The 27,798-nt window shown below is 43.0% G+C and overlaps 1 protein-coding gene across 3 annotated transcripts in view; it reads left to right on the forward strand.

Moving 5' to 3' along the window:
* Nucleotides 1-27,798, forward strand: part of lrrk2 (leucine-rich repeat kinase 2) — a 170,372-nt gene that overhangs the window by 19,817 nt on the left and 122,757 nt on the right. For all 3 annotated transcript variants that reach the window (XM_068059026.1, XM_068059027.1, XM_068059028.1), the window contains 10 exons: nucleotides 748-882; nucleotides 6,309-6,443; nucleotides 6,809-6,940; nucleotides 7,064-7,183; nucleotides 13,027-13,136; nucleotides 14,976-15,055; nucleotides 15,192-15,298; nucleotides 15,383-15,512; nucleotides 21,680-21,804; nucleotides 25,902-26,029. In XM_068059026.1, the coding sequence (XP_067915127.1) occupies nucleotides 748-882; nucleotides 6,309-6,443; nucleotides 6,809-6,940; nucleotides 7,064-7,183; nucleotides 13,027-13,136; nucleotides 14,976-15,055; nucleotides 15,192-15,298; nucleotides 15,383-15,512; nucleotides 21,680-21,804; nucleotides 25,902-26,029 (1,202 nt within the window). The remainder of the gene's footprint in view (nucleotides 1-747; nucleotides 883-6,308; nucleotides 6,444-6,808; nucleotides 6,941-7,063; nucleotides 7,184-13,026; nucleotides 13,137-14,975; nucleotides 15,056-15,191; nucleotides 15,299-15,382; nucleotides 15,513-21,679; nucleotides 21,805-25,901; nucleotides 26,030-27,798) is intronic.

Here is a 27,798-nt window from a genome sequence, read left to right on the forward strand (position 1 = left end):
CATTATTCTTTGTACGGTTAAGTTGGATGTCTATTATCCATATTGCACCCCTGTTACGAACTGTGTTACAATGAATTGTTAATCTTTAATCATATTGTTTTAGTTTTCATTTATCATTGGCCTTAATAAAGATGAGGAAAGGTTTACTCCCAGAGTGTTATATAAGAGCAATAGTGAGTTTAAGACGTAATCTAACCTTTTGTGTGTGGGGGTTTAGATAACCATGAACCTCTTGAGCTTTAATTTTTTATAGAAGTTTATGGTGATAGATATGGATATCTGGATAAGTAATACTCCTTAATATTGTTGACAACAAATAATTAGTGCATAAAGTTTGTAGAGGTAAAAAAGTAAAACTTAAATCTGAAACAACAGAATATGCTGGAAATTTGCAACAAATTGATCAACGGCTCTGGTGGGACCTTCCTTCAGAACTCAGAATTAATAGTTTTCTGTTAAACCATTTTAATTCATCTAAATGCTGACAAATGTATTTGTGAAGGTTTCCATAGCTCATTTATGCATGTAGCATTTGTAAGCTTGTAAAAACATGATGCTCTGCCTGGTTTAAGTTTACTCCACAGTATGCCTTTTATCCATTATTCATCGTTAAAAAGAATTAAAAGGAAGATTGAAAGTTTGGCTCTGTAGATCTTTTTCCCATTTTGTTACATTGGTGCAATGTTGGCAGTGAAGTTCTGTGTGAGCATCTTTTAACAAAATGCTGCTTTTGAAATCACACTGCAGATGAAATTTCATTATTACTTCGAGATGAAGAAGTGGATGTTTTTTCTTTGGTTCTTGAGGGAATGAAGACATTTGCTAACCATTGCGGAATTCAGATGCATGGGTGTCAAGTGTTGTGTGCACTTTTAGAAAAAGGTAATGCTCTATAAGTACTCTAGAGGCACTTGAAATAAGTGGATTTTTTGAAATATTTTTGCATTTTGAATGTTTAGTATGCAATCTGACAGCAAATCTGAAAAGATTACGAACATACGAATTAGGAGCAGGAATAGGCCACTCGGTCCCTCGAGCCTGCTCCGCCATTCAGTAAGATCATGGCTGATTTGATTGTAGCCTCGACTCCACATTTCTGTCCACCTCCAATAATCTTTCAGCCCCTTGCTTATGAAGAATCTATTTACCTCTGCCTTAAAAGTACTTAAAGACTCTGGGCTGAATTTTACGCCCCCTCCCCCCAGTGGGTCGAATGATGGAGTGGGGCGGCATAAAACTGAGCGGGAGGCCTACCCACCCCGCTCCCGCCTCCGGTGAACTTTACGGCGGTTGGGCGGGGGGAGGTAGCGGCCCGCCTGCCGGAGGCCAATCGAGGCCCACCAGTGGCCACTTAATGGCCACTTAAGGGCCCTCGCTCGCCTCCACGCATATTTTACCCGTGGCAAGCGGGCGTGCTGGGGGCGTGAAAAGTCTCCAGGCAAAAGCTGGAGAATCCCTTTGAAAATCCCTTTTCGTGCCCTGGGAGGGTGGGGGGCAATGGCAGTCGGGCACAGGGTGCCCGATTGAGGGCCGCCCTGCCTCCCAACCTACTTCCGGAACCCAAGGCGCCCCCTCCCCCCAGAATCTCCTCATCTCTGTCTTAAATAGGCGATCCCTCATTTTTAAATAGTGACCCCTAGTTCTAGATTCTCCCACAAGGAGGAACATCCTTTCCACATCCACATTGTAAGTTCCACTCCAATAATGAGCAAGTGCCTACATGCAATTCTCAGTTAGGATGGTTTCTCAAAATACTTAGGCTCTCCACTGTTTTTCTTAATTCTTGCCCTCCTTTGAACCTTGCCTGGCATATCTGATCTCTTAATTCATTACCTTTTTTCCTTGCTGAGTTCTCACTTTTTTCTATTGGTTGCTTTTTAACCTCGAAATACAGAGGCTAAAACCAATTGCAGTGAACTGAAAATGTCCAATTTAGGTGCTTGTTTTGCCTTCCTTCTGCAAATGGCTGAAAGAAATAGTCTTTCCATTGCTTTCAATATTGCCAGAAATATATTTAATACATACCGCTGTATCGGTCATTGCATTCATTGACAACAATCATATAACTATTGAGCCATAGATGATACAGCACAGAAGGAAGCCATTTGGCTCATCATGTCTGTGCTGATCTTTGAAAGCGTTATCCAGGTCGTCACACTCCTCTGCTCTTACCCCACAGCCTGCACATTTTTTGTTTTCACGTATTGCCTTTTGCAAATTAATACTGAATTTGCTTCCACCACCCTTTCACACAGTGCACACCAGATCATCATAACTCACTACGTAATTTTTTTTTCCCTCACGTGGCCTCTGCTTCTATTGCCAGCTACCTTAAATCTGTGCCCTCTGATTACCAATCTTCTGGAACTGGAAACAGTTTTGATAGAGTAAATAAAGAGAAACTATTTATGATTTTGAACACCTCAATCAAATCTCCCCTTCTCTGCTCTAAGAACAATAAGCCCAGTTTCTCCAGTCTCTCCATGTAAATGAAGCCTTTCATCCCTGGTACCATTCTAATAAATTGCCTTCACCTGCTGTAAGGTTTTGATATCCTTCCTGAAGTGTGGTGCCCAGAATTGGCCAAAACACTCCAGCTGGGACCAAACCAGTATTAAATTTCATCTGCCACATGTCTTCCCATTTCATCAGTCCATCCTCCTGAATTTTCTATCCTCTCCACTGTTTACTATATCTCCAAGTTGCATGTCATTTGCAAACTTTGAAATGATGCCCTGTATACTCAAATCAAGGTCATTAATAGATATCAAAAAGAGCAACGGTCCTAACACTGACCCCAGCAGGATACCACTGCACACTTCCCTTCCATCTGAAAAACAACCTTTCGCCATCATTCTGCTTTCTGTCCCTTAGCCAATTTTGATTCCACACAGCCACTGTCCCTTTTAATCCCATTGGTCAATCTTGCTAACAAGTCTATTATGTGGTACTTATCAGACACCTTTTGAAAGTCAATACACACAATATTCATCACATTACTTTAATCAATCCTTTCTGTTCCTTCATCAAAGCACTGAATTAAGTTAGTCAAACATGATTTGCCTTTAACAAATCCGTACTGACCTTCATTTATGAGGGCATATTATTTAAAGTGCCAGTTGATTTTGTCCAGGATTAATGTCTGTAAAAGTTTCTCTACCAATGACATTCGGCTAACTGGCCTTTATTTGCTGGATTTATCCCTATTCTCAATTTTGAACAGGACTGTAACATTTGCAATCCTCCAGTCCTCTGGCATCGCTCCTGTATTTGTAGAAGATTATGGTCAGAGCCTCCTCAAATTCCACCCTTACCTGCCTCAGCAACCAAAAATGCATTCCATCTGAACTGGGTGACTTTTCTACTTACCTGCTCTCTCCTCACCATCCAAACCCTCAAACACTCCTTGCATGTGAAGCAGAGATTTACTTGTACGACTTTCAATTTAGTATACTGTTATTCACTGCTAACAATGTGGTCTCCTCTACATTGGGGAGACAAAATGCAGATTGGGTGATCGCTTTGTGGAACACCTCTGTTCAGTCTGCAAGCATGACCCCAAGCTTCCGGTTGCTTGCCATTTTAATTCACCACCCTGCTGTCAAAGAACAAAGAACAGTACAGCACAGGAACAGGCCATTTGGCCCTCCAAGCCTGCGCCGATCTTGATGCCTGTCTAAACTAAAACCTTCTGCACTTCCTGGGTCCGTATCTCTCTATTCCCATCCTATTCATGTATTTGTCAAGATGCCTCTTAAACGTCGCTATCATACCTGCTTCCACCACCTCCCCCGGCAGTCACCACCCTCTGTGTAAAAAACTTGCCTCGCACATTCCCTCTAAACTTTGCCCCTTGCACCTTAAACCTATGTCCCCTAGTAATTGACTCTTCCACCCTGGGAAAAAGCTTCTGACTATCCACTCTGTCCATGCCACTCATAACTTTGTAAACCTCTATCATGTCGCCCCCTCCACCTCCGTCGTTCCAGAAAACCAATCCGAGTTTATCCAACCTCTCCTCATAGCTAATACCCTCCAGACCAGGCAACATCCTGGTAAACCTCTTCTGTACCCTCTCCAAAGCCTCCACCTCCTTCTGGTAGTGTGGCGACCAGAATTGCACGCAATATTCCAAGTGTGGCCTAACTAAGGTTCTGTACAGCTGCAGCATGACTTGCCAATTTTTATACTCTATGCCCCGACCGATGAAGGCAAGCATGCCGTTTGCCTTCTTGACTACCTTATCCATCTGCGTTGCCACTTTCAGTGATCTGTGGACCTGGATGCTCTCTGCCTGTCAATACTCCTAAGGGTTCTGCTATTTACTGTATACTTCCCACCTGTATTAGACCTTCCAAAATGCATTTCCTCACATTTGTCCGGATTAAACCCCATCTGCCATTTCTCCGCCCAAGTCTCCAACCGATCTATATCTGGCTGTATCCTCTGACAATCCTCATCACTATCCGCAACTCCACCAACCTTTGTGTCGTCCGCAAACTTACTAATCAGACCAGCTACATTTTCTTCCAAATCATTTATATATACTACAAACAGCAAAGGTCCTAGCACTGATCCCTGCGGAACACCACTAGTCACAGCCCTCCATTCAGAAAAACACCTTCCACTGCTACCCTCTGTCTTCTCTGACAGAGCCAGTTCTGTGTCCATCTTGCCAGCTCACCTCTGATCCCGTGTGACTTCACCTTTTGTACCAGTCTGCCATGAGGGACCTTGTCAAAGGCTTTACTGAAGTCCATGTAGACAACATCCACTGCCCTTCCTTCATCAATCATCTTCGTCACTTCCTCAAAAAACTCTATTAAGTCAGTGAGACACAACCTCCCCTTCACAAAACCATGCTGCCTCTCGCTAATAAGTTCATTTGTTTCCAAATGGGAGTAAATCCTGTCCTGAAGAATCCTCTCCAATAATTTCCCTACCACTGACTTAAGACTCACCGGCCTATAAATTTCTGGATTATCCTTGCTACCCTTCTTAAACAAAGGAACAATATTGGCTATTCTCCAGTCCTCGGGGACCTCACCTGTAGCCAATGAGGATACATTCATATTTCTGTCTTTGGCCTGTTGCAGTATTCTAGTGAAGTTCAATGCAAGCTCGAGGAACAGCACCTCATCTTCCGATTGGGCACGCTTCAGACCTCTGGACTCAACATTGCATTCAACAGCTTCAGACCATGACTGCCATTTTAATTGTTTTTTTTACCACGTGCCAGTCTTAAACATGTTTTTCATGTTTTTGCTTTCGGACAGTGCTGTTCATTATTTTGCCATTAACACTCTCTCTGGGCAAATGCTTTGTCTTTTACTATGGCTATTACTTCTCCCTTTGCCTTTTGTTCTATTCTGCCCTCCACCTTATCACAGAACTTCCCTTTTCTTCTCCCCATCCCCCCCTTTCACTTGCTCAAAGCCTATTACATTTTTAATCTTTGCCAGTTCTGATGAAAGGTCACAGACCTGAAACATTAACTCTATTTCTTTCTCTCCACAGATGCTGTCAGACCTGCTGAGTATTTCTGGCACTTTCTGGGTTTTTTTTTCCTGTTTCCTTCCTTGTTGTGCTGGAAATATACTGATCAAGAAAGTTCTCTTGTATACATTTCAGGAATTCTTCCAACTCTTTGCCCTTTACACTTTTGTCCTGTATATATTAGGAGAATTGAAATACTTATTCTAGCATATTTCTGCTGTTTGCCTGCGAATTTGCACCGCTATCTCCTTCCCACTTTTTGATGGCTTATAATATGCACCCAGCAGCATTGTAGCTGCTCTATTGCTCCTTAATTCTAACAAGATCGATTCTGTCTTTGAACCCTCAAGTACATCATCCCTTTCTTTGACCAATACTGCCTTCTGTTGTTCTTTCTCTATCTGTCCTGAATACATTGTAGCCAGGAATATTAAGAGTCCATTTTGAGCCAGGACTCTGTTATTGCCAGTACATCATAATGTCATGCAGCTCACCAACCTTATTTACCACACTCTGGCCATTTACCCACGTGCACGCCAAGCACACTTTAGTTTACTCTCATTTCACCCCTGTTTGATCACACTTATTTCTGAACTACTTATTCTAATGCTGTTTGTCTCTCCCAGTCCTCTGCACCCTGTTTCTCCTCTCTAATGCTTCACCCTGGCAGCTGCTCTCTGCAGCACTAGTTAACCTCCCTGTAGGGCCATTGTTCCCAGTCCTTTTGAGGTGCCACCCTTCTATCTTGTACAGGTCCTTGGCTTTTGTTCTCCATTTATTTTTGATGCCATAATGTTTGGTTTTGATTTAAGTTCCAGATGAACAGGTGATTGAATTTGTCGAAGGGAAAGATCACGTGGTCATTTTGGAAGCCATAAAAAACTTTAATGAACAGGAAGATATGGTACTGTATGCTTTGAAGGCTCTGCTTCCTTTGTCTGGTCCACGTAAGTTGATTTGCTTAATAAACTCTTTTCAGAACTGTTTATTCGATTGTTTTAAAAAGTCATTTAAGTTGTAATTATGGGATGGACGAATAAACAATATTGCTGCTTTATATTTTCAGTAGTTGCTGATTTGAGCCTATCCAGAGTTTTACTCTCCACAACTTCTATCTAACAGTTGCAAAGTGAGAGAAAATGGGTTTCGTTTTATTGAATTATATCTGTCAAAGGCTGTGAAGTGTGACATTTGAGACCATTTGACAAATCTGTGACCAGCTACTTCAAGATGCATGCTCAAACGATTAGTGCAAGGTAGCTGAAATTTAGCTTTCTTACATGCAAAATTAAACATGAATTTTTATTTTCAGAAAACAATGTAGAAATTCTGATGTCTGGAAATGAAAAATGTTATAGTCTGGTAACTGATATAATGAAGAGATTTCCTGACAGTGAGGCAATTCATGAAGTTAGTTGCTGTTTACTTCAGAGGTTTACACTTGGTAAGTTTGATTTTTTAAATTAATATTGTATTACATTTTTGGTAAAACCTTTCCATGTTGAATAACACTTTATTAAAGAGAAATTGAGAAAGTTAATAAACTGAACTTAATTTTGTTTTCCAGATAATTTTTACAATATTTTGGTACTGAATGGAGTGCATGAGGTTGTCATTAAGGCAGTTCTGAAATATCCACACAATGGTACACTGCAGGCTGCAGCACTCAGCAGTTTGGCTCTTTTAAGTAAGAACTTATTTTTGGAATATTGAAGTTAAAAATAAAATTTGTAAGAATTCAGTCAAAACTTTGTTCAAAGCTGTGGAGCACAGCTTCCTGTATTACAAATCTTTTCATCAGCCTTTGAAAAGGCATCTCACCAAAAGGGTCCAATACTAATGCTGATTTTTGGAGAACCTCTAGAAATCATGAGAGGGGTTCTGTGGAAACTACCCTTCCTGCCTCCCACACCCATTGCACCCATCGCCCCGGCCCACCCCCAACACCCCTACCCATTTGGTGACACCAGGCCTTCACTTGGTACTTTTCTTAAGTAGAATGGCTGGAATTAGGACCTTGGCAAAGAGGAGAAAGGGGAATTCATCTGCTGTCCTAGAACTCCATGATGCCTTATATTGGAGCTCGAATGTGATTTAATTTACAGGGATGTATTAATTTTAAATACAAATGATGACGCGGAACAACCAAGTTTTCGGTCAAATTCAAATTAAATAGTCAAAAATCGAATCTGTTAGCTGACTCCTGCCTCTACCACCGTCTGAGGCAGAGTTCCAAAGTTGCACAACCCTCTGAGAGAAAAAGTTTTCTCCTAATCTCTGTCCTAAAAGGGCAATCCCTAATTTTAAAACAGTGCCCCCTAGTCTGGACTCACCCACAAGAGGAAACATCCTTTCCACATCCACCTTGTCAAGACTGTTCAGGAACTTATATACTTCAATCAAGTCTCCCCTCACTCTTCTAAACTCCAGTGAAAACAAGCCCAGTCTGTCCAACCTTTCCTCATAAGAAAAACCTGCTCATTCCAGGTATCAGTCTCGTAAATCTCCTCTGAACCGCCTGCAACACATTTACATCCTTCCTTAAATAAGGAGACCAAAACTGCACACAGTATTCAAGATGTGTCAGGCACCTGTTGTCTTTGCAAATTCTGATTGATCTGTGGATTAGAATTAGAATTAGAATATTACAGCGCAGTACAGGCCCTTCGGCCCTCGATGTTGCGCCGATCATCTGACCTACACTATTCCATTTACATCCATATGTCTATCCAATGACCACTTAAATGCCCTTAAAGTTGGCGAGTCTACTACTGTTGCAGGCAGGGCGTTCCACGCCCCTACTACTCTCTGCGTAAAGAAACTACCTCTGACATCTGTCCTATATCTTTCACCCCTCAACTTAAAGCTATGTCCCCTCGTGTTTGCCATCCTCATCCGAGGAAAAAGACTCTCACTATCCACCCTATCTAACCCTCTGATTATCTTGTATGTCTCTATTAAGTCACCTCTCCTCCTCCTTCTCTCTAACGAAAACAACCCCAAGTCCCTCAGCCTTTCCTCGTAAGACCTTCCTTCCATACCAGGCAACATCCTAGTAAATCTCCTCTGCACCCTTTCCAAAGCTTCGACACCCTTCCTATAATGCGGTGACCAGAACTGCACGCAATACTCCAGGTGCGGCCTCACCAGAGTTTTGTACAGCTGCATCATGACCCCGTGGCTCTGAAACTCGATCCCCCTACTAATAAAGGCTAACACACCATATGCCTTCTTAACAGCCCTATTAACCTGGGTAGCAACTTTCAGGGATTTATGTACCTGGATACCAAGATCTCTCTGCTCATCTACACTACCAAGAATCTTCCCATTAGCCCAGTACTCTGCATTGCTGTTACTCCTTCCAAAGTGAATCACCTCACACTTCTCCGCATTAAACTCCATTTGCCATCTCTCAGCCCAGCTCTGCAGCCTATCTATGTCCCTCTGTACCCTACAACACCCTTCGACACTATCCACAACTCCACCGACCTTCGTGTCATCCGCAAATTTACTAACCCACCCTTCTACACCCTCATCCAGGTCGTTTATAAAAATGACAAACAGCAGTGGCCCCAAAACAGAACCTTGCGGTACACCACTAGTAACTAAACTCCAGGATGAACATTTGCCATCAACCACCACCCTCTGTCTTCTTTCAGCTAGCCAATTTCTGATCCAAAGCTCTAAATCACCTTCAACCCCATACTTGCGTATTTTCTGCAATAGCCTACCGTGGGGAACCTTATCAAACGCCTTACTGAAATCCATCTACACCACATCCACGGCTTTACCCTCATCCACCTGTTTGGTCACCTTCTCGAAAAACTCAATAAGGTTTGTGAGGCACGACCTACCTTTCACAAAACCGTGCTGACTATCGCAAATGAACTTATTCTTTTCAAGATGATTATAAATCCTGTCTCTTATAACCTTTTCCAACATTTTACCCACAACCGAAGTAAGGCTCACAGGTCTATAATTACCAGGGCTGTCTCTACTCCCCTTCTTGAACAAGGGGACAACATTTGCTATCCTCCAGTCCTCCGGCACTACTCCTGTCGACAATGACGACTTAAAGATCAACAACAACGGCTCTGCAATCTCCTCCCTGGCTTCCCAGAGAATCCTAGGATAAATCCCATCTGGCCCAGGGGACTTATCTATTTTCACTCTTTCCAAAATTGCTAACACCTCCTCCTTGTGAATCTCAATCCCATCTAGCCTAGTAGGCTGTATCTCAGTAATCTCCTCGGCAACATTTTCTTTCTCTACTGTAAGTACTGACGAAAAATATTCATTTAACGCTTCCCCTATCTCCTCTGATTCCGCACACAACTTCCCACTACTATCCTTGATTGGCCCTGTTCTAACTCTTATCATTCGTTTATTCCTGATATACCTATAGAAAGCCTTAGGGTTTTCTTTGATCCTATCCGCCAATGACTTCTCGTGTCCTCTCCTTGCTCTTCTTAGCCCTCCCTTTAGATCCTTCCTGGCTAGCTTGTAACTCTCAAGCGCCCTAACTGAGCCTTCACGTCTCATCCTAACATAAGCCGCCCTCTTCCTCTTGACAAGCGCTTCAACTTCTTGAGTAAACCACGGCTCCCTTGCTCGACAACTTCCTCCCTGCCTGACAGGTACATACTTATCAAGGACACGCATTAGCTGCTCCTTGAATAAGCTCCACATTTCGTTTGTGCCCATCCCCTGCAGTTTCCTTCCCCATCCTACACATCCTAAATCTTGCCTAATCGCGTCATAATTTCCTTTCCCCCAGCTATAATTCTTGCCCTGCGGTATATACCCGTCCCTGCCCATCGCTAAGGTAAACCTAACCGAATTGTGATCACTATCACCAAAGTGCTCACCTACATCTAAATCTAACACCTGGCCGGGTTCATTACCCAGTACCAAATCCAATGTGGCATCGCCCCTGGTTGGCCTGTCTACATACTGTGTCAGAAAACCCTCCTACACACACTGGACAAAAACTGACCCATCTAAAGTACTCGAACTATAGTATTTCCAGTCAATATTTGGAAAGTTAAAGTCCCCCATAACCACTACCCTGTTACTCTCGCTCCTGTCGAGAATCATCTTCGCTATCCTTTCCTCTACATCTCTGGAACTATTCGGAGGTCTATAGAAAACTCCCAACAGGGTGACCTCTCCTCTCCTGTTTCTAACCTCGGCCCAGACTACCTCAGTAGACGAGTCCTCAAACGTCCTTTCTGCCGCTGTAATACTTTCCTTGATTAACAATGCCACACCCCCCCCTCTTTTACCCTCTTCTCTGTTCTTTCTGAAACATCTAAATCCCGGAACCTGCAACATCCATTCCTGCCCCTGCTCTACCCATGTCTCCGAAATGGCCACAACATCAGGATCCCAGGTACCAACCCATGCTGCAAGCTCACCCACCTTATTCCGGATGCTCCTGGCGTTGAAGTAGACACACTTTAAACCAAGTTCTTGCTTGCCAGTGCCCTCTTGCGTCCCTGTAACCTTATCCCCTACCTCACTACTCTCAACAGCCTGTACACTGGCACTGCAATTTAGGTTCCCATTCCCCTGCTGATTTAGTTTAAACCCCCCCGAAGAGCACTAACAAATCTCCCCCCCAGGATATTGGTACCCCTCTGGTTCAGGTGAAGACCATCCTGTTTGTAGAGGTCCCACCTACCCCAGAAAGAGCCCCAATTATCCAGGAAACCAAAACCCTCCCTCCTACACCATCCCTGCAGCCACGTGTTCAACTCCTCTCTCTCCCTATTCCTCTCTTCGCTAGCACGTGGCACAGGCAACAACCCAGAGATAACAACTCTGGTTGTTCTCGCTCTAAGCTTCCACCCTAGCTCCCTGAATTTCTGCCTTAAATCCCCATCTCTCTTCCTACCTATGTCGTTGGTGCCTATGTGGACCACGACTTGGGGGTGCTCCCCCTCCCCCTTAAGGATCCCAAAAACACGATCGGAGACATCACGTACCCTGGCACCTGGGAGGCAACACACCAACCGTGAGTCTCTCTCGTTCCCACAGAACCTCCTATCTGTTCCCCTAACTATGGAGTCCCCAATGACTAATGCTCTGCTCCTCTTCCCTTTTCCCTTCTGAGCAACAGGGACAGACTCTGTGCCAGAGACCTGCACCCCATTGCTTACCCCTGGTAAGTCGTCCCCCCCAACAGTATCCAAAACGGTATACCTGTTGTTGAGGGAAACGGCCACAGGGGATCCCTGCACTGCCTGCTGGTTCCCTTTCCTTCCCCTGACGGTAACCCATCTACCTACTTCTTTTACCTGAGGTGTGACTGCCTCCCTATAACTCCTGTCAATAATCCCCTCCGCCTCCCGAATGATCCGAAGTTCATCCAGCTCCAGCTCCAGTTCCCTAACGCGGTCTGCGAGGAGCTGGAGTTGGGTGCACTTCCCGCAGATGCAGTCAGCAGGGACACTCTTGGCGACCCCTACCTCCCACATTCTGCAGGAGGAACATACAACTGCCTTTACCTCCATTCCCACTATTCTAGATTCCCAATAAATCTACTGAAAAACCAAACGAAAAAAAAAGTCAAAACTTGTTCGCTTAGCAATCCGACAGACTGAAGTTTTAAATAAAAAGCTTACCTTATCAACACCCTAGAGTCCTTTTTTTGGTTAGAGGAGGATGGTGGGTGGGAGACACTACACGTGTAGTGTCTCGGGTACTGCCACTGCCCAAATAAATAGTTTTCCCCTACCCAGCAGTCCCCGGTCCTCCGAAACAAAAAAGGGATTAACTTGTAACTTACTGAAATTGACCGCTCAGCTGAAAGTCCGCTCCGCACCCCGTTCTATCAAGGCTGCTCCTCGCAAAAGACAAAGATTTTAAAACTGCCCAAATAAATAGTTTTCCCCTACCCAGCAGTCCCCGGTCCTCCGAAACAAAAAAGGGATTAACTTGTAACTTACTGAAATTGACCGCTCAGCTGAAAGTCCGCTCCGCACCCCGTTCTATCAAGGCTGCTCCTCGCAAAAGACAAAGATTTTAAAACTGCCCAAATAAATAGTTTTCCCCTACCCAGCAGTCCTCGGTCCTCCGAAACAAAAAAGGGATTAACTTGTAACTTACTGAAATTGACCGCTCAGCTGAAAGTCCGCTCCGCACCCCGTTCTATCAAGGCTGCTCCTCGCAAAAGACAAAGATTTTAAAACTGCCCAAATAAATAGTTTTCCCCTACCCAGCAGTCCCCGGTCCTCCGAAACAAAAAAGGGGATGTCAAACATTTTCTGTTGTTTTCTTTTTGAGCATCATGTCTGTTCCTGTCAAATTGTTGCTCTAAGCTAATGATTTGGCACAGCCTGACATCATGAGAATAATGTTGACAATTTTTTCCTTTACCATGTGCAGTGTTATTTGCTGTCAGTGTATCACAATTTATACATGAAATCCCAGTTTCTGAGTAGATCTGTGTGATGAATCACTTGCTGCAATGATAGTATCCCTTTAGATCCAGTCAAGCTCTAATGCCTTCAATGTTTCTTTATGAAGCTGAAACAATATTTGTGAACAAGGATCTTGATGAACAAAAAGATGATCTCTGCTGGACGGAGGCTTGCTGTAAAGCTTTGGTATCATACAAGGGGAATGCTAATGTCCAGGTGAAGGATATTACTCTTTTGTTGCTTGAAATGTTTAATTTTCATTTTCTTTTTAAAATATGCAGTTATTTTGAACTTCTATGAGGTAAACTACTATCATTGTTTTGCTTTGCTTGAAAATAACTTTTCAAGTAGTACTGATTTTTTTCTAAATGTTTTAAAGTCAGCTGAAGCACTGAGAAACTGCTGAAGAAATTACCCCCATCACTCAAGTAGAGTCAGTTTTTTAATCTCGTATTGGCTTGTTTTGAAAAGTGTTCTGTAAAACCAAGAATGCCATGTTCGTTTGAGGAAAAGAATTAAAAAAAACCTTCATGTAGCTCAACCGGGAGGTGTACTGTACAATCTGATATTAAGCTGTACAAATGAAGATGTACCCATGTTTGATCCCTGGCCTTGACTATATTCGCTGTATGGCTGTGGGTGTATTAGTTGGCCTCAGCATTCAAGCTCCAGGGAGGGTTAAGCTTCCAGAGTTCTCATTTCTGATTACTGTCCAGTGATTCCTGTTGGAAAGGAGTGTGCTTATGGACTTTGGGTGAAAAAATGGTTGGGATTGTGATGGCTCTTATAGTCAAATATTCACTGTTTAGGTTCGTGTATGAATAGCTGCTTAGGCAATGGAGCGTCATTGATGGCTCTGGACCTGAACCAAATATGAGGTCAGGAGAGGAGGAAAAAAGTAAGGAAGTGAAATAATAGTGAAACAAGTGAAAGTGGTGGCATACTTTCAGTCTGATGCACCCAAATCAGTCTTTGGCTAATTGTCATTAAACTGAGACGAGATTAACATCCTGTGCGGCACAGATATTGTCAGTGGCACTTGAACCAACTAAAATGGTAATCTCTATTTAACCTCTTGCTGATTTTAGATTGCTCAAACTGCTTTTTAGGATGCAAAAAAGTGCATGAAGAAATATTTATGTTGTTTTGATGTTCAGACCCATTATACTATGATTGCATGTAATATTATATGACTGGAAAAAATGGGGTATTTGATAAAGAAAAACTCAATGTTCATGAATTCCAAGTTTCTTCACAAGTGTGTATTTCATTATTTATACATAAAACAAACATTTCTCTGCGTTCCAAAGGCAATTGAAAGGAGGAGCTTGTGTGATAGCTTTTTATGCAGCTCTTGTTAAAGTTACTCTTTGACCTCCCCTGCAAACGCACATACACAATACGCACGCACACTAAGTCACTCAGGGAAATATTGGAGTCAATTCCTCAAAAAATGAACAAGTGACAAATCTTTGCCTGTGGTTTGTGAAGCTGGGATTTCAAATCATTTGGAATCATTTACAATTAAAGATCCTCACTCCCTGCTTCAAAATAGTGTTATAATAACACTGCTTGAAACATTAATAGCTGTGCTAAACTGATGTATTCTGTGATTTTTTTCTTCATTGAATGTATTAAGTATTAAAATGTGAATTTCACAGATATCTATAAAGGATATACATTGAAAACTGGATAGCTTACAAAAAGTAAATGGGCCATCTGGCCTGCGACAGCTGTGAATGAAAAGTTTATTTTGTGTAAACTGCAGTTCCCAGGCTTGTATGAATTGCACAACAGAGATGTTTGTTTTTCCTCTTAGCATGGTATATAAGAGGATATGCAATGATGTCACGTTGGATTGGCCAAATTATATTTTTCAAAGAATAGATTAAAGGAGACACACTTCAAATAGGTAATTCAGACAGGGAGAAAAAGTCACTGACAGTTTTTGTTAGAGGGAAAAAATTCTGGTTGTGACTAGTCGAAGATGCAAAAACATGCAGAGCAAAAACCAACACAGAAGTGATCACTTTTTTTGCAACATTTATCTTTCAGGAAGCAGCTTGTTGGGCACTGAACAATCTACTTGTGTATCAGAATGATCTTCATACAAAATTTGAAGACGAGGAAGCATGGTATTGAGATCTAGTTCCTTTTAAGATAACTTAGCTGTGACTTCGATGTTTTTGTAACTGAAGCCTGTTCTGAAAGGTTGTTTCTTTCTTGTATAATTCTGATCAGAATACTTAAGAGTAATGTCTTGTATTGCAGCTACCCAGTTCACAGACTGGTGATGACAGCCATGTTATTACATTCCAATTCAAAGGAAGTGTTTCAGGCAGCTGCAAATGCTCTGGCAACTTTGGCAGACCAAAGCGGTAAGTTAAAAATGAGAAAACATCCAACAAAATATTAAAGCGACCAGTTTTTAACAAGTGTTTTGTTTTCTTTTTGTTTAACAGCACAAATTAGAAAGCTTCTGTTGGCAAAAGGGATACATATCAACATTCTAGACCTAATGAAAAAGCATTCAGACTCTTGTGATGTCCTGGAAAGTGCCTGCAAATTCCTTAATAAGCTATTTCAGGGAAGGTAAATGTTTATCTTTGTAGGTTGATTTTTCAGAAAGTATAACAATTTTTAAAGCTGCTTAATCCCTTTCTCCAGTTGATGTTACAGCACACATTTTCCTGTGCAGTGTACAGGTGTTAGGTCAACAGCAACCAGCCTTATGAGTGTTCTTTTGAAGCTGGCCATGTGGATGCCAAAAGGGGCTGGTATCTGGTGTCTTTTTTTTTAGATTAGAGATACAGCACTGAAACAGGCCCTTCGGCCCACCGAGTCTGTGCCGAACATCAACCACCCATTTATACTAATCCTACACTAATCCCATATTCCTACCAAACATCCCCACCTGTCCCTATATTTCCCTACCACCTACCTATACTAGTGACAATTTATAATGGCCAATTTACCTATCAACCTACAAGTCTTTTGGCTTGTGGGAGGAAACCGGAGCACCCGGAGAAAACCCACACCGACACAGGGAGAACTTGCAAACTCCACACAGGCAGTACCCGGAATCGAACCCGGGTCCCTGGAGCTGTGAGGCTGCGGTGCTAACCACTGCGCCACTGTGCCGTCTTTTTGTTCTTCTTCCATTCTTCTCTGAGGAATAATCTAAAATCCAAACGCAACATTGCTGGAGTTGAAAACTCAAGGAGCTGGATTATGTTCCCAGCCCGATGTCGATCTAAGTGTATGTGGGGGGGCTGATCGGGAGGTGTGTGCTGGAAAATCAGAGTGGCAGTGGTCGCCATGGAACCCAACATCGGGATTGTCAGGCCCGATCTTCCCGGCAGTGGGGAAGCTCCGTGGCGGCCCCTCTGCCACCCGACAACGGGATCCTGCTTTCCATCTGCTAATCAGATCTTTGCATTCATTTAAATGTAACCCACAGCGATCTTACCTCCAGTTCCCAATTTTCAGCACAATGTGTGGCACTCACCGCCTTCATTTTCCTGTCCTGGGAAAGCTGGCACCACCGAGGTGGAGAAGGGGGTCAACTCTACAGTATTTGTATAGGGATTTGGGTAAGGGGTCAACTCTACACTATTTGTATAGGGATTTGGGTAAGGGGTCAACTCTACAGTATTTGTATAGGGATTTGGGTAAGGAGGTCAACTCTGCAGTATTTGTATAGGGATTTGGGTAAGGAGGTCAACTCTGCAGTATTTGTATAGGGATTTGGGTAAGGGGTCAACTCTACAGTATTTGTATAGGGATTTGGGTAAGGGGTCAACTCTGCAGTATTTGTATAGGGATTTGGGTAAGGGGTCAACTCTGCAGTATTTATTATAGGGATTTGGGTAAGGGGTCAACTCTACAGTATTTGTATAGGGATTTGGGTAAGGGGTCAACTCTGCAGTATTTGTATAGGGATTTGGGTAAGGGGTCAACTCTACAGTATTTGTCTAGGGATTTGGGTAAGGGGTCAACTCTACAGTATTTGTATAGGGATTTGGGTAAGGGGTCAACTCTGCAGTATTTGTATAGGGATTTGGGTAAGGGGTCAACTCTGCAGTATTTGTATAGGGATTTGGGTAAGGGGTCAACTCTGCAGTATTTGTATAGAGAAGCGGGGGAAGGGGTCAGCTTTGCATTTTGTTGAACTGTCTGCAGGGCTGGCAGCCATTTAAAAATGGCCCCAGAACCTGCTCCTGCATCAGGTGTTGCCGTGAACAGCGTTGCCAATGCCGCCCCACCATGGGATTGGTGAGTGGGGTGGGGGGGGAGCGTTGGGCTACCGTGAATATGCTAAGTGGCCTCCTGCCGCAGAATCGTAGCAGCGCAGTTTGCGCACGGGGCGGCCGCCATTCTCTGCATCTGCTGCCGCTCCCAGTGGCAGGACAAGGTGTGAGATATTGTAAATGCAAGCCTACATTCTACCACTCCTTGGTGCTGGATAATTGTGCTTCATTGCAGTTCTTCTTCAGTTTTTCTACCTGTATTTGAGGTGCTCATGGGGCTTGTATGAAATTCTGGCCACAGGAAAAGATAGGAGAACAGCCCTTCACTTCTTTCCAGCTAGAAGCTATGCAAGAACTGGATTAGTGAGGGTGTGATGTTTATTTTTTTCTTTCTTTTTCTCTGGTCACCACATGATGACTTTGCTCTAATGCAACAACTAAGATCAGGAAGTTGCTAGTGATGAGGCTCTCTTATTGCTGCTGATTGTACATTTAAGGAAAATTGCACATTGACTGATAATTCTACAATGATAGGTGATTATTGCACAAATGTGGCTCCATTGAGAAAATATTGAGAATTGTGATGTTTCAGGAGTTCGCTGGTAACCTCTTAGTTTTGAAAAACATGGTTTCCATTTCTGATTTCTGGGCGGAGAATACTGCTCCTTTAGAAATAAGTTGTGGTGCCTCATAATTCTAGTTTGCAGTATTCTGCATTTAAAATTCACTGGGTGATCTTTTTTATAAGTGATGTATGGCTGGACCACATCGTCACAAGGCGAGCCTCTATAAACAGTGTCCAAATCACACGCAGCTTCCACAGTGCGGACTGCGACACTGACCACTCCCTGGCGTGCAGCAAAGTTAGACTCAAACCAAAGAAGCTACATCACTCCAAGCAGAAGGGCCGCCCGCGCATCAACAATATCAGAATTTCTTATCCACAGCCACAAGTTTCTAAATTCACTTGAAAAAGCCCTTCAAAACACTCCTGCAGGGGATGCAGAGATGAAGTGGGCCCACATCAGAGACTATGACTCAGCAATAACCACCTTTGGCAAAGGTGAGAAGCAGAATGTAGACTGGTTTCAACCTCACTTTGAAGAGCTGGAAAGTGTCATAGCCGCTAAGCGCACTGCACTGTTGAACTACAAGAAAGCCCCCAGCGAGTTAACATCCGTAGCACTTAAAGTAGCCAGAAGTGCTGCACAAAGAACAGCCAGGCGCTGCGCAAATGACTACTGGCAACACCTATGCAGTTGTATTCAGCTGGCCTCCGACACCGGAAACATCAGAGGAATGTATGATGGCATTAAGAGAGCTTTTGGGCCAACCATCAAGAAGATCGTCCCCCTCAAATCTAAATCAGGGAAAACGATCACTGACCAACGCAAGCAAATGGACCGGTGGGCGGAGCACTACCTACAACTGTACTCCAGGGAAAATGTTGTCACTGATACTGCCCTCAATGCAGCCCCGTCTCTGCCAGTCATGGATGAGCTGATGAACAGCCAATAGAATCAGAACTCACTGATGCCATTGATTCTCTAGCCAGTGGAAAAACCCTTGGAAAGGACGACATCACCCCTGAAATAATCAAGAGTGCCAAGCCTGCTATACTCTCAGCACTCTATGAACTGCTTTGCCTGTGCTGAGATGAGGGAGCAGTACCACATGACATGCGCGATGCCAATATCATCACCCCCTATAAGAACATGGGTGAACGCGGTGACAACTGCTGTGGAATCTCCCTGCTCAGCATAGTGGGGAAAGGCTTCGCTTGAGTCATTTTAAAGAGACCCCAGAAGCTGGCTGAGCATGTCCACTCTGAGGCACAGTGTGGCTTTCGAGCAGAGAGATCCATCATTGACATGCTGTTCTCCCTTCGCCAGCTACAGGAGAAATGCCGCGAACAACAGATGCCCCTCTATGTTGCTTTCATAGATCTCACCAAAGCCTTTAACCTCATCAGCCGACGTGGTCACAGCAGACGTGGCCTCTTCAGACTACTAGCAAAGATTGGATGTCCACCAAAGCTACTAAGCATCATCACCTCATTGCATGAAAATATGAAAGGCACAATTCAGCATAGCGGTGCCTCATCAGACCCTTGTCCTATCCTGAGTGGCATGAAACAGGGCTGTGTTCTCGCACCTACACTGTTTGGGATTTTCTTCTCACTGCTGCTCTCACATGCGTTCAAGTCTTCAGAAGAAGGAATTTTCCTCCACACAAGATCAGATGGCAGGTTGTTCAACCTTGCCCGTCTTAGAGCGAAGACCAAACTATGGAAAGTCCTCATCAGGGAACTAACTCCTCTTTGCCTACGATGCTGCTTTAACATCTCACACTGAAGAGTGCCTGCAGAGTCTCATCAACAGGATTGCGGCTGCCTGCAACGAATTTGGCCTAACCATCAGCCTCAAGAAAACGAACATCATGGACAGGACATCAGAAATGCTTCATCCATCAATATCAGCGACCACACTCTGGAAGTGGTTCAAGAGTTCACCTACCCAGGCTCACCTATCACCAGCAACCTGTCTCTGGATGCCAAAATCAACAAGTGCATCGGAAAGGCGTCCGCTGCTATATCCAGACTGACCAAGAGGGTGTGGAAAAAACAGAAAAACACGCAAAACAGAAGTCCAAGTGTTTCAAGCCTGTGTCCTCAGTACCTTGCTCTACGGCAGCGAGGCCTGGACAACGTATGTTGGCCAAGAGCGACATCTCAACATTCCATCTTCGCTGCCTCCGGAGAATCCTTGGCATCAGGTGGCAGGACCGTATCTCCAACACATCTCGAGGCGGCCAACATCCCCAGCTTATACACCCTACTGAGTCAGCGGTGCTTGAGATGGCTTGGCTATGTGAGCTGCATGGAAGATGGCAGGATCCCCAAGGACGCATTGTACAGTGAGCTCGTCACTGGTATCAGACCCACTGGCCGTCCATGACTCCGCTTTAAAGACATCTGCAAACGTGACATGAAGTCCTATGACATTGATCACAAGTCGTAGGAGTCAATTGCCAGTGATCGCCAGAGCTGGCGGACAGCCATAAAGGCGGGGCTAAAGTGTGGTGAGTCGAAGAGGCTTAGCACTTGGCAGGAAAAAAGGCAGAGGCGCAAGGAGAGAGCCAACTGTGTAATAGCCCCGACAACCAATTTTATCTGCAGCGTCTGTGAAAGAGTTTGTCACTCTAGAATTGGCCTTTATAGCCACTCCAGGCGCTGCTCCACAAACCAATGACCACCTCTAGGTTCTTACCTATTGTCTCTCAAGACAAGGAGGCCAAAGAAGAATAAGATGGTAGAATGTACATGTATATAGTTGATAGTCACCAAGGATAGTCAGCCCTGAAAGAGTTGATGGTCTGTTGCAGTTAGCAGAATGTTGATTACCACAGTGACATTTCATTAAACATGTCACTGACTTGCAAGCAATGAGTAATTATCATTTTTTTTGATCTATAATTATTCCAGTGTCTTGCCACTAGCATGCACCATCACACTTTGTTACAAATGCAAAATAATCATAGCGAAGTAAGCCATTCACTTTGTCAGAACTCTGTTGACGTTGGGGAATTGTCGTGGATTTGCAACTAGCTATCCATCTGAATAATCAGGCAATCTGATTCAATCAGTCATCCTCTAATTACCTCAGGATCCAGTTACAGCAGTTAGACATTGTGACCTTAAGTGTACACAGTTCCATCTTAGAATCAGTATACTGTGCATTACATGACATGCTTAAAATTGCATATCCTTGGAGCTGCCATGAGTTATACCACTGAAGTCTGCTGGTGAAGATGTACTATCCTAACAAAAGTGGAATTTAGAGTATTTTTTAATTTTGGAATTTATTTTTTAAACACTTGCACTTATCAAGGTGGACAATCTTTCTGAAGACGATTTGGAGCATTTTCTGACTTTTTGTATGTACTGCTCAGTGCCTGTAATTCCCAGATCAGTTACAATTTATGCTCTTTGCAGAGTAAAGCTCTTTTCAGACTCAGTCTCAAAAGTGCAGCCCCCAATATCACAAGACCAATTCCCGTGACATCATTGTGAATTTCTAAGCTTCGGACTCCTGCTGCTGTTGTGGGCTCTTCGAATGAAATTGCAGGTTTAGGTCTGAAAGAATAGCCTGTGTTCTGGTGTAGACCTATATGTCTTGGAAAAGGAGTTTGAACTTCCAAAGTAATTCACGTTGAATTCTCACAGTGGCAAATAAGTGGAAATTTATATCCAAATAGTTTGTTTTGCATTCAAACCTAGATCCCAGATGTAAATGGATAGTATGCTAATCCACTGTGTTGCTCAGTCTACAAAGGCTATTTTTCATACATTAAATTGTACAGTAGCTTTAAGAATATCGACACAATTAAGTTTTCTTCCTTGCAAACCTATAAATGAAATAAAAGTAGAATTCAACAAATTATACTCCATGCTATATTTTGATTTTATGCCATTAATTACTGTGTTATAATCATTTCATGTCGTTTCAGTGCTCTGAGTCTGGATGTCATGAGATTAACTCTAAGTCAAATAGCAGACACATTGAAGAGTTCTGCAAACTTTTCTTCAGTCCAGCTTGAGGCCCTTCGAGTGGTGTTACATATTACTTGTCCTGGTAAGTGAAAAGTACTGATCTAGCGTTTGTGTGTGTGTGTGATGAATTAGTGTTTTCTGAAAAGGAAAAAAGTGATTTAAAGAAAAAAATCATACGTTAGCATTTTATGCTCTAACTTGCATCATTATGCCTTTCGTGGTGATGGACAGCTCTGACTTCAAAAGCTTTTGGTTTGTTTAAGTGCTGGAAAATTCTGCTGTAATTTTAGTTCTGACTGGAGATTTGAAATCAGTCGATGACTTGAGATTTGCATCATCTATATATATATATATCATCACTTGCATTTAAAAATCTTTGTCACTTCTTCGACTCTGAGGAAGTTTCAAAAATGGTATTTTAACTCCTTGTGATCTGATTTCAGTTTAATTATTTTAAATTATGTTGCTGTGTATAATTATACACTTCTGTGTATAAACTTGTTTGAGTGTTACTTTCTGCCTTTGGAAGAGTGGCATCTCACTGACCTTATAAACTAAAACTAGAGGGTAATTTAATCCTGGACATGCTATCTCACAGATAACATACCTAAGCAGACAGGTTTTGGATTAAAAATTGAATATCCTGGAAATACTCAGCAGCTCAGGCAACATCTGTAGAGAGAGATTCATAGGGTTAACATTTCAGGTTGATAGCCTTTTGTCAGAACAGGTAAAAGGTTTTAAGTAAGTACAGATGCAGGGAAAGGACAATAGGGAAGGTCTTTGACAGCGTGGAATGCAGGAGAGAATAAATGACAAAACGGATAATAACACAAGGCAAAATGAAATGGTAATGGGACATATAAAGAAACAAAAGATGGTTCTGAAAGTGGCAAGGGCATTGAAAGAGACTGGACAAGGGGAGACAAAATGGAGTCAAAATAGGAAGAAATCAGTCCTGTGGAGCAAGAATAGACTGAAATGATGGGTTTACCAGGACAACCCTGTTTGTGGATCTTGAGAAGGAGGTAGAAGCGGACTGTGCAGAGTTGGAGAAGTTTAGTGGCTGTAGAGGGAAGATCGTCAGAGGAGATGAGGTCAGTGACAGTCTTGGAAACAATGACTTGATGCTCAGTGATGGAGTAATGGTCTAGGAGGAGATGTCAGAGAGATGGCATTCAGCCTTCACTAGAGATTGGTTTGCCAGACAGCGCCATTCTTAGCAGGTTTAATGACAATGCTAGAGTTGGACCTTTGAGAAAGGAGTGATGCAAGTTCAGAGGCAGGTAGGCTAGAGTGACTGAGGGGAGCAGAGAAATTGAGAGGGCTGATGTTACACCAGCAGTTCTCAATGAAAAGATTTAGAGAGGGTAAGAGACCAGAGGCTTTGCATCATGGGTCACTCAGTCTTCTTATGGAAATTGTCTTGTGACAGTGAATAGAAGACAAAGGTGCTGGGGAAGCTCAAACTGTAACATAGTAATCCCTTGGTGCAATATTACTCTTGGGAGCCAAGGCGAAGATATTATGTGGAGTTTTTATAGGTGAGGGCCTTCAGTTCATACCAGCATTCAATCAAACTCTGTGTCTGTGGTGAGTTCACACAACAGCAGTGTTTTTAAAGGTGCGGCATAACCTGACTATGCTAAACACATTCTGATTTTTGCTTAGGACAATGTCCTGACGTACATTTAAACTGAATGGTCTTAAAAGGTTGTGCAAGAATACATTTTGCAATGTTGCAATATTTGTGCGATGTGCTTTTAAGGTGCTTTAAATCTGAAATCATAAGGGAGTTCAAATTGCCAACACGACTCACTTTGGAAAATAATAAACATTAAAGATTACTAGCTAAACTGGGGTTGAGATATATTGTACTTGTGGTCAATATCAGGTTAAAGAACTTATTTTTGAAATGTTGCATTATTAAAAGTTCCTCATCACCTTTCCACAGTTGCACAGTTCAAGAAATGGTCATCTCACCTTTTTAATTCAAAGCAGTCAATCAGTGTATCTCGCCCAATGGCTAACTGCCAGCATCCACTTGCATACTGGGCCCATGGATGGAAATTGCTGCAGTATTAACACCAAGAGCAGACATAAACTCACTGTTAATAACAAGGAGTGGTCTGATGTTCAGCATATTAATGTTCAGAGTAGCAAAGCCAACAGTCTGCTTCTCTCTAAGTATGCAGTCACAGAACTCTCCCTTCATTCGTTGAAAGGATGATTTTTTTTTTAAATTTTGGCAGGGCAACAAATTTTAAAGTTAAAACAGTCTTGACAAGTGGTTCATTTGAGAACTTAATCTTGAAAGAACCCTATAAAATTCAAAGGATCTATTTGTAAACAGTGCAGAATGCCAGCAAACTAAGGGGCCTATTTTTGGATCCTGTTCATACAGCCTTATATCAATTAGATTCTCTGTCCAGACTATTTTCTGGCCTGGAATTGCATATTTAAGTCAGTGGTTCCGAAGTGTGATCCACAGACCACTGATGATCTGTGAGAGTCCTCTAGGTAGTCCTGGCTGGTCCATAATGCAAGTCTCTGAAGCTAGTACTCGTCAAGAAAAATTTGATGGCTGTTTGGCTCCACGTACGGTCCAAGTATGCTGGACTCACTGCGTAGCTCTGAAGTACCTGCTGCCATTCCCAATGACATACAACTGTGAGATCGGATTTTCAGCACTCGTGGGGCTGAAAACAAAAAGGAGCCAGCTGAACGTGGAGCCCGACATGAGACTGAAGCTCTTTAGCGTGGAACGAGACATCACCTCAATGGTGTCTCATCAAAAGCAGTGCCATTCTTCCCTTTAATGCTGTTTGAGTTTTTTGCATTGGCAAGCAAAAGCGGGTGGGGTAGGACTGGTAGGTGGTCTGCGGGATCTTTTGCTTCACCTAGGTGGTCCGCATACAAAAATGTTTGAGAACCAGTGATTTAAGTGTACTGCTAGTGGCACTTCTTTTCTTTCTTTCTTTTGGGCCTCCTTATCTCGAGAGACAATGGATACGCGCCTGGAGGTGGTCAGTGGTTTGTGAAGCAGCGCCTGGAGTGGCTATAAAGGCCAATTCTGGAGTGACAGGCTCTTCCACAGGTGCTGCAGAGAAATTTGTTTGTTGGGGCTGTTGCACAGTTGGCTCTCCCCTTGCGCCTCTGTCTTTTTTCCTGCCAACTACTAACTCCTGCCAACTGCTAGTGGCACTAAAATGTAGTAAACACCTGACATAATGTATTCTGTTAACAGTAAGTGTTAATTTAGGTGATTATGGCTCGATGATTGTCTTGAACAAAGTAACGTAACATTTTTCACTTTGATGAAACTCTAGGTATGTACATGGGGAAATGGGAAAAATATGGAGAATATTGAATAAATTTAATCCATTCAGCTAAGTAAATGGAGATATATGTAAATGAATACAAAAAGGAGAAAAAGGGTTAATCTGGTAGGTAGGTGCAGTAGAACTAAAGTAGGAACTTTTAGATATTGTCATTATTCCAAAGGATGTACCCAAATGTCCAATATTATATGGGACCTGATGGTTTTGAGGCACAATGGCTGAGGTTAAATCTGTAATGCTGCTGAAAGTGTAGGAGAGAGAATGGAGAGATAATCTGGATCATCTGTACTTCTTTGGCCTCCTTGTCTCGAGAGACAATGGGTAAACGGCTAGAGGTGGTCAGCGGTTTGTTGGGCAGTGCCTGGAGTGGCAATAAAGGCCAATTCTAGAGTGACGGACTCTTCCACAGGCGCTGCAGATAAAATTGGTTGTCGGGCTGTTCCACAGTTGGCTCTGTCCTTGCACTTCTGTCTTTTTTCCTGCCAACCGCTAAGTCTCTTCGACTCGCCACGCTTTAGCCCCGCCTTTATGGCTGTCCACCAGCTCTGGCGATCACTGGCAACTGACTCCCACGACTTGTGGTCAATGTCACAGGACTTCATGTCGCGTTTGCAGACATCTTTAAAGCGGAGACATGGATGGCCGGTGGGTCTTTAGTAATTATGGAGTACTTATGTAGAATTTTTCAGCAGGACATTAAGGGGTGTTAAGTCCATGATAGTAAAGGCTGTTTGAGGATTGATCTTGTGAGGTAATTTTTTTCTCTCATTTGTTTCTTTTAAGTTCTTCTGAACTGCTTCTAATTGGATATATTTGTTTCACTACTTTGTATCCAAAGTCAATCAGAAAGAGGACACAGTGGATGCAGAGGAAGATGCAGCAAAGTTGGAATTGATGCAGAAAGTAATTAAAAAGCAGTGTTTGTCAGATGGTTTTCATAAATTGATTCTTGAAGCTTTGAACAAGGTAAGAACAAAACAAATTGGAGATCTACTTATTCCATGTGCTTAAATATGCTGATGAAATATAGGTAGGTTAAAATTTTCAGGCTCACTGCAACATTTCAAAAAATTGTGTAAGAAAGCCATTACAATTACAGGTATATAATGACTGTTGAATCATAATATTTCCAAATTATAGAAAGAAATACGTTAATATGAATTGAGGTATTGCGCGTGTTACATGATACTTTGAACTGTGGTTTTCAATTGCTCTGTAAGGGAAAGGGGTCTAGGGGGCATTCTTATTGTGGTACCATGGCTAGAGAGCAGAATGTGTTTTCTTTGTTAGTAGTGAGAGCTGTGTTTTGTGGGAGGGAAATGTCCCCAAGCTCAAGGGGTCATCAGGCCCTTTGTGATCTTTTATGTCCTCCAGAAACCCTATCCACAAAGTTTGCCAAGTGTGTAGTAGTCCTGCTCTTGAGGCCTGTTTGTCCAAGCTTTCTCTGGCAGCAAGGAGTAGAATTATTGAAGACAGTGTGGAGTGAGTTAATATGTTTGTATTTTTCCGCCCGTTGATCTAAAATGAGCAACAAATTAGACTTTTAATGTCATAATCAGTGCTTTGCGCCACTGTCTTCAACATCTGTTCCTGACTCTCTTTGGTTCCTTGGTGCCATACAGCTCCCCCAGTGTTAACGGTATGAACTGAGGTCTTTTTCTTTGGGCTGGATTTTATGGGTCCCTGGGCTTTAATTGTTTCATTGAGTAGTTGGGGAAGCGGGGGCAGCCCTCAATTGGGGACGATTGTCAGGGATCCCCCCCACCCCTGCTGGTGTGCTGAGAGGCCGCCAGGTATCACTGGACAGCCTTTCACTCACGTCTACTGGACACCTGCTTGCCACGGGTAAAATACCCGTGGAGGCGGGTGAAGGCCCTTAAGTGGCCACTTAAGAGCCTTGATTGGCGTGGGGTGGGCAGCCCGTTTCTGGCCCCCACGTGGCCCACGTAAAGTGGGGTGGAGGAGGGAGCGGGCCGGGAAGGCTTCCCAGAGCCTCCCGCTAAAATGTATGCCAACAGCACCCCCCCCCCCCCCCCCGTCACTATCCCCCTCGCTGGGGTGGCGTAAAGTTCTGGCCTTCGTTTCAGTTTTGGTAAGTCTTGTTTCTTCTTGCTTCCTTATCTGCCGGGATTGCTCCAAAAGTGAATGGGTGCAGCTCTGTGACTAAGGACTCCCAACAACCTTTCAAACCAAATAATTTGAATATGTGCTCCCAGGATTCTGTTTTTCTCAGTAGGGTAGACTTGCTACTGAAACCTTCTGGCCAGCTCATTTGAATTTTCCGCCAGTTAAACCCAACGTTTTAAATCTCCCACATGTCGGGACTGATGAGGCACTTCACTTCTGTCTACCCAGCAGATGATCCGGTTGACAAGATTTCAGAAATTCAGAATTTGTGCTTTTTATCTTGTTTCCAAAACAGAAAAGTTATTTAATTTATTGTGTGCATGTTTTTCAAAGCTGTTATCTTGGGTAGGAGATAACAATTGCAAAGCATTTTTCTGTGTTCTGAGGATTGTAACAATGGGTGTTAACAGGTTTGACTGCCTCAGCAGTCATTACATGTACTCATTCCAACTATTTTTACATTTTATTACATCTAACAATTATTCACTTAGTTATCTGAAGCATTCAAGACATCTTTTATCTATTTTCCCATCTAGTCTGTTAGATACCTGAGATAGCACAGGCCCCAAAATTGACCTTGTGGCCTGAAAGGTTTCGAATTAATAATT

This window comes from Heterodontus francisci, chromosome 27 (assembly GCF_036365525.1).
Source record: "Heterodontus francisci isolate sHetFra1 chromosome 27, sHetFra1.hap1, whole genome shotgun sequence".
Taxonomy (NCBI): Eukaryota; Metazoa; Chordata; class Chondrichthyes; order Heterodontiformes; family Heterodontidae; genus Heterodontus; species Heterodontus francisci.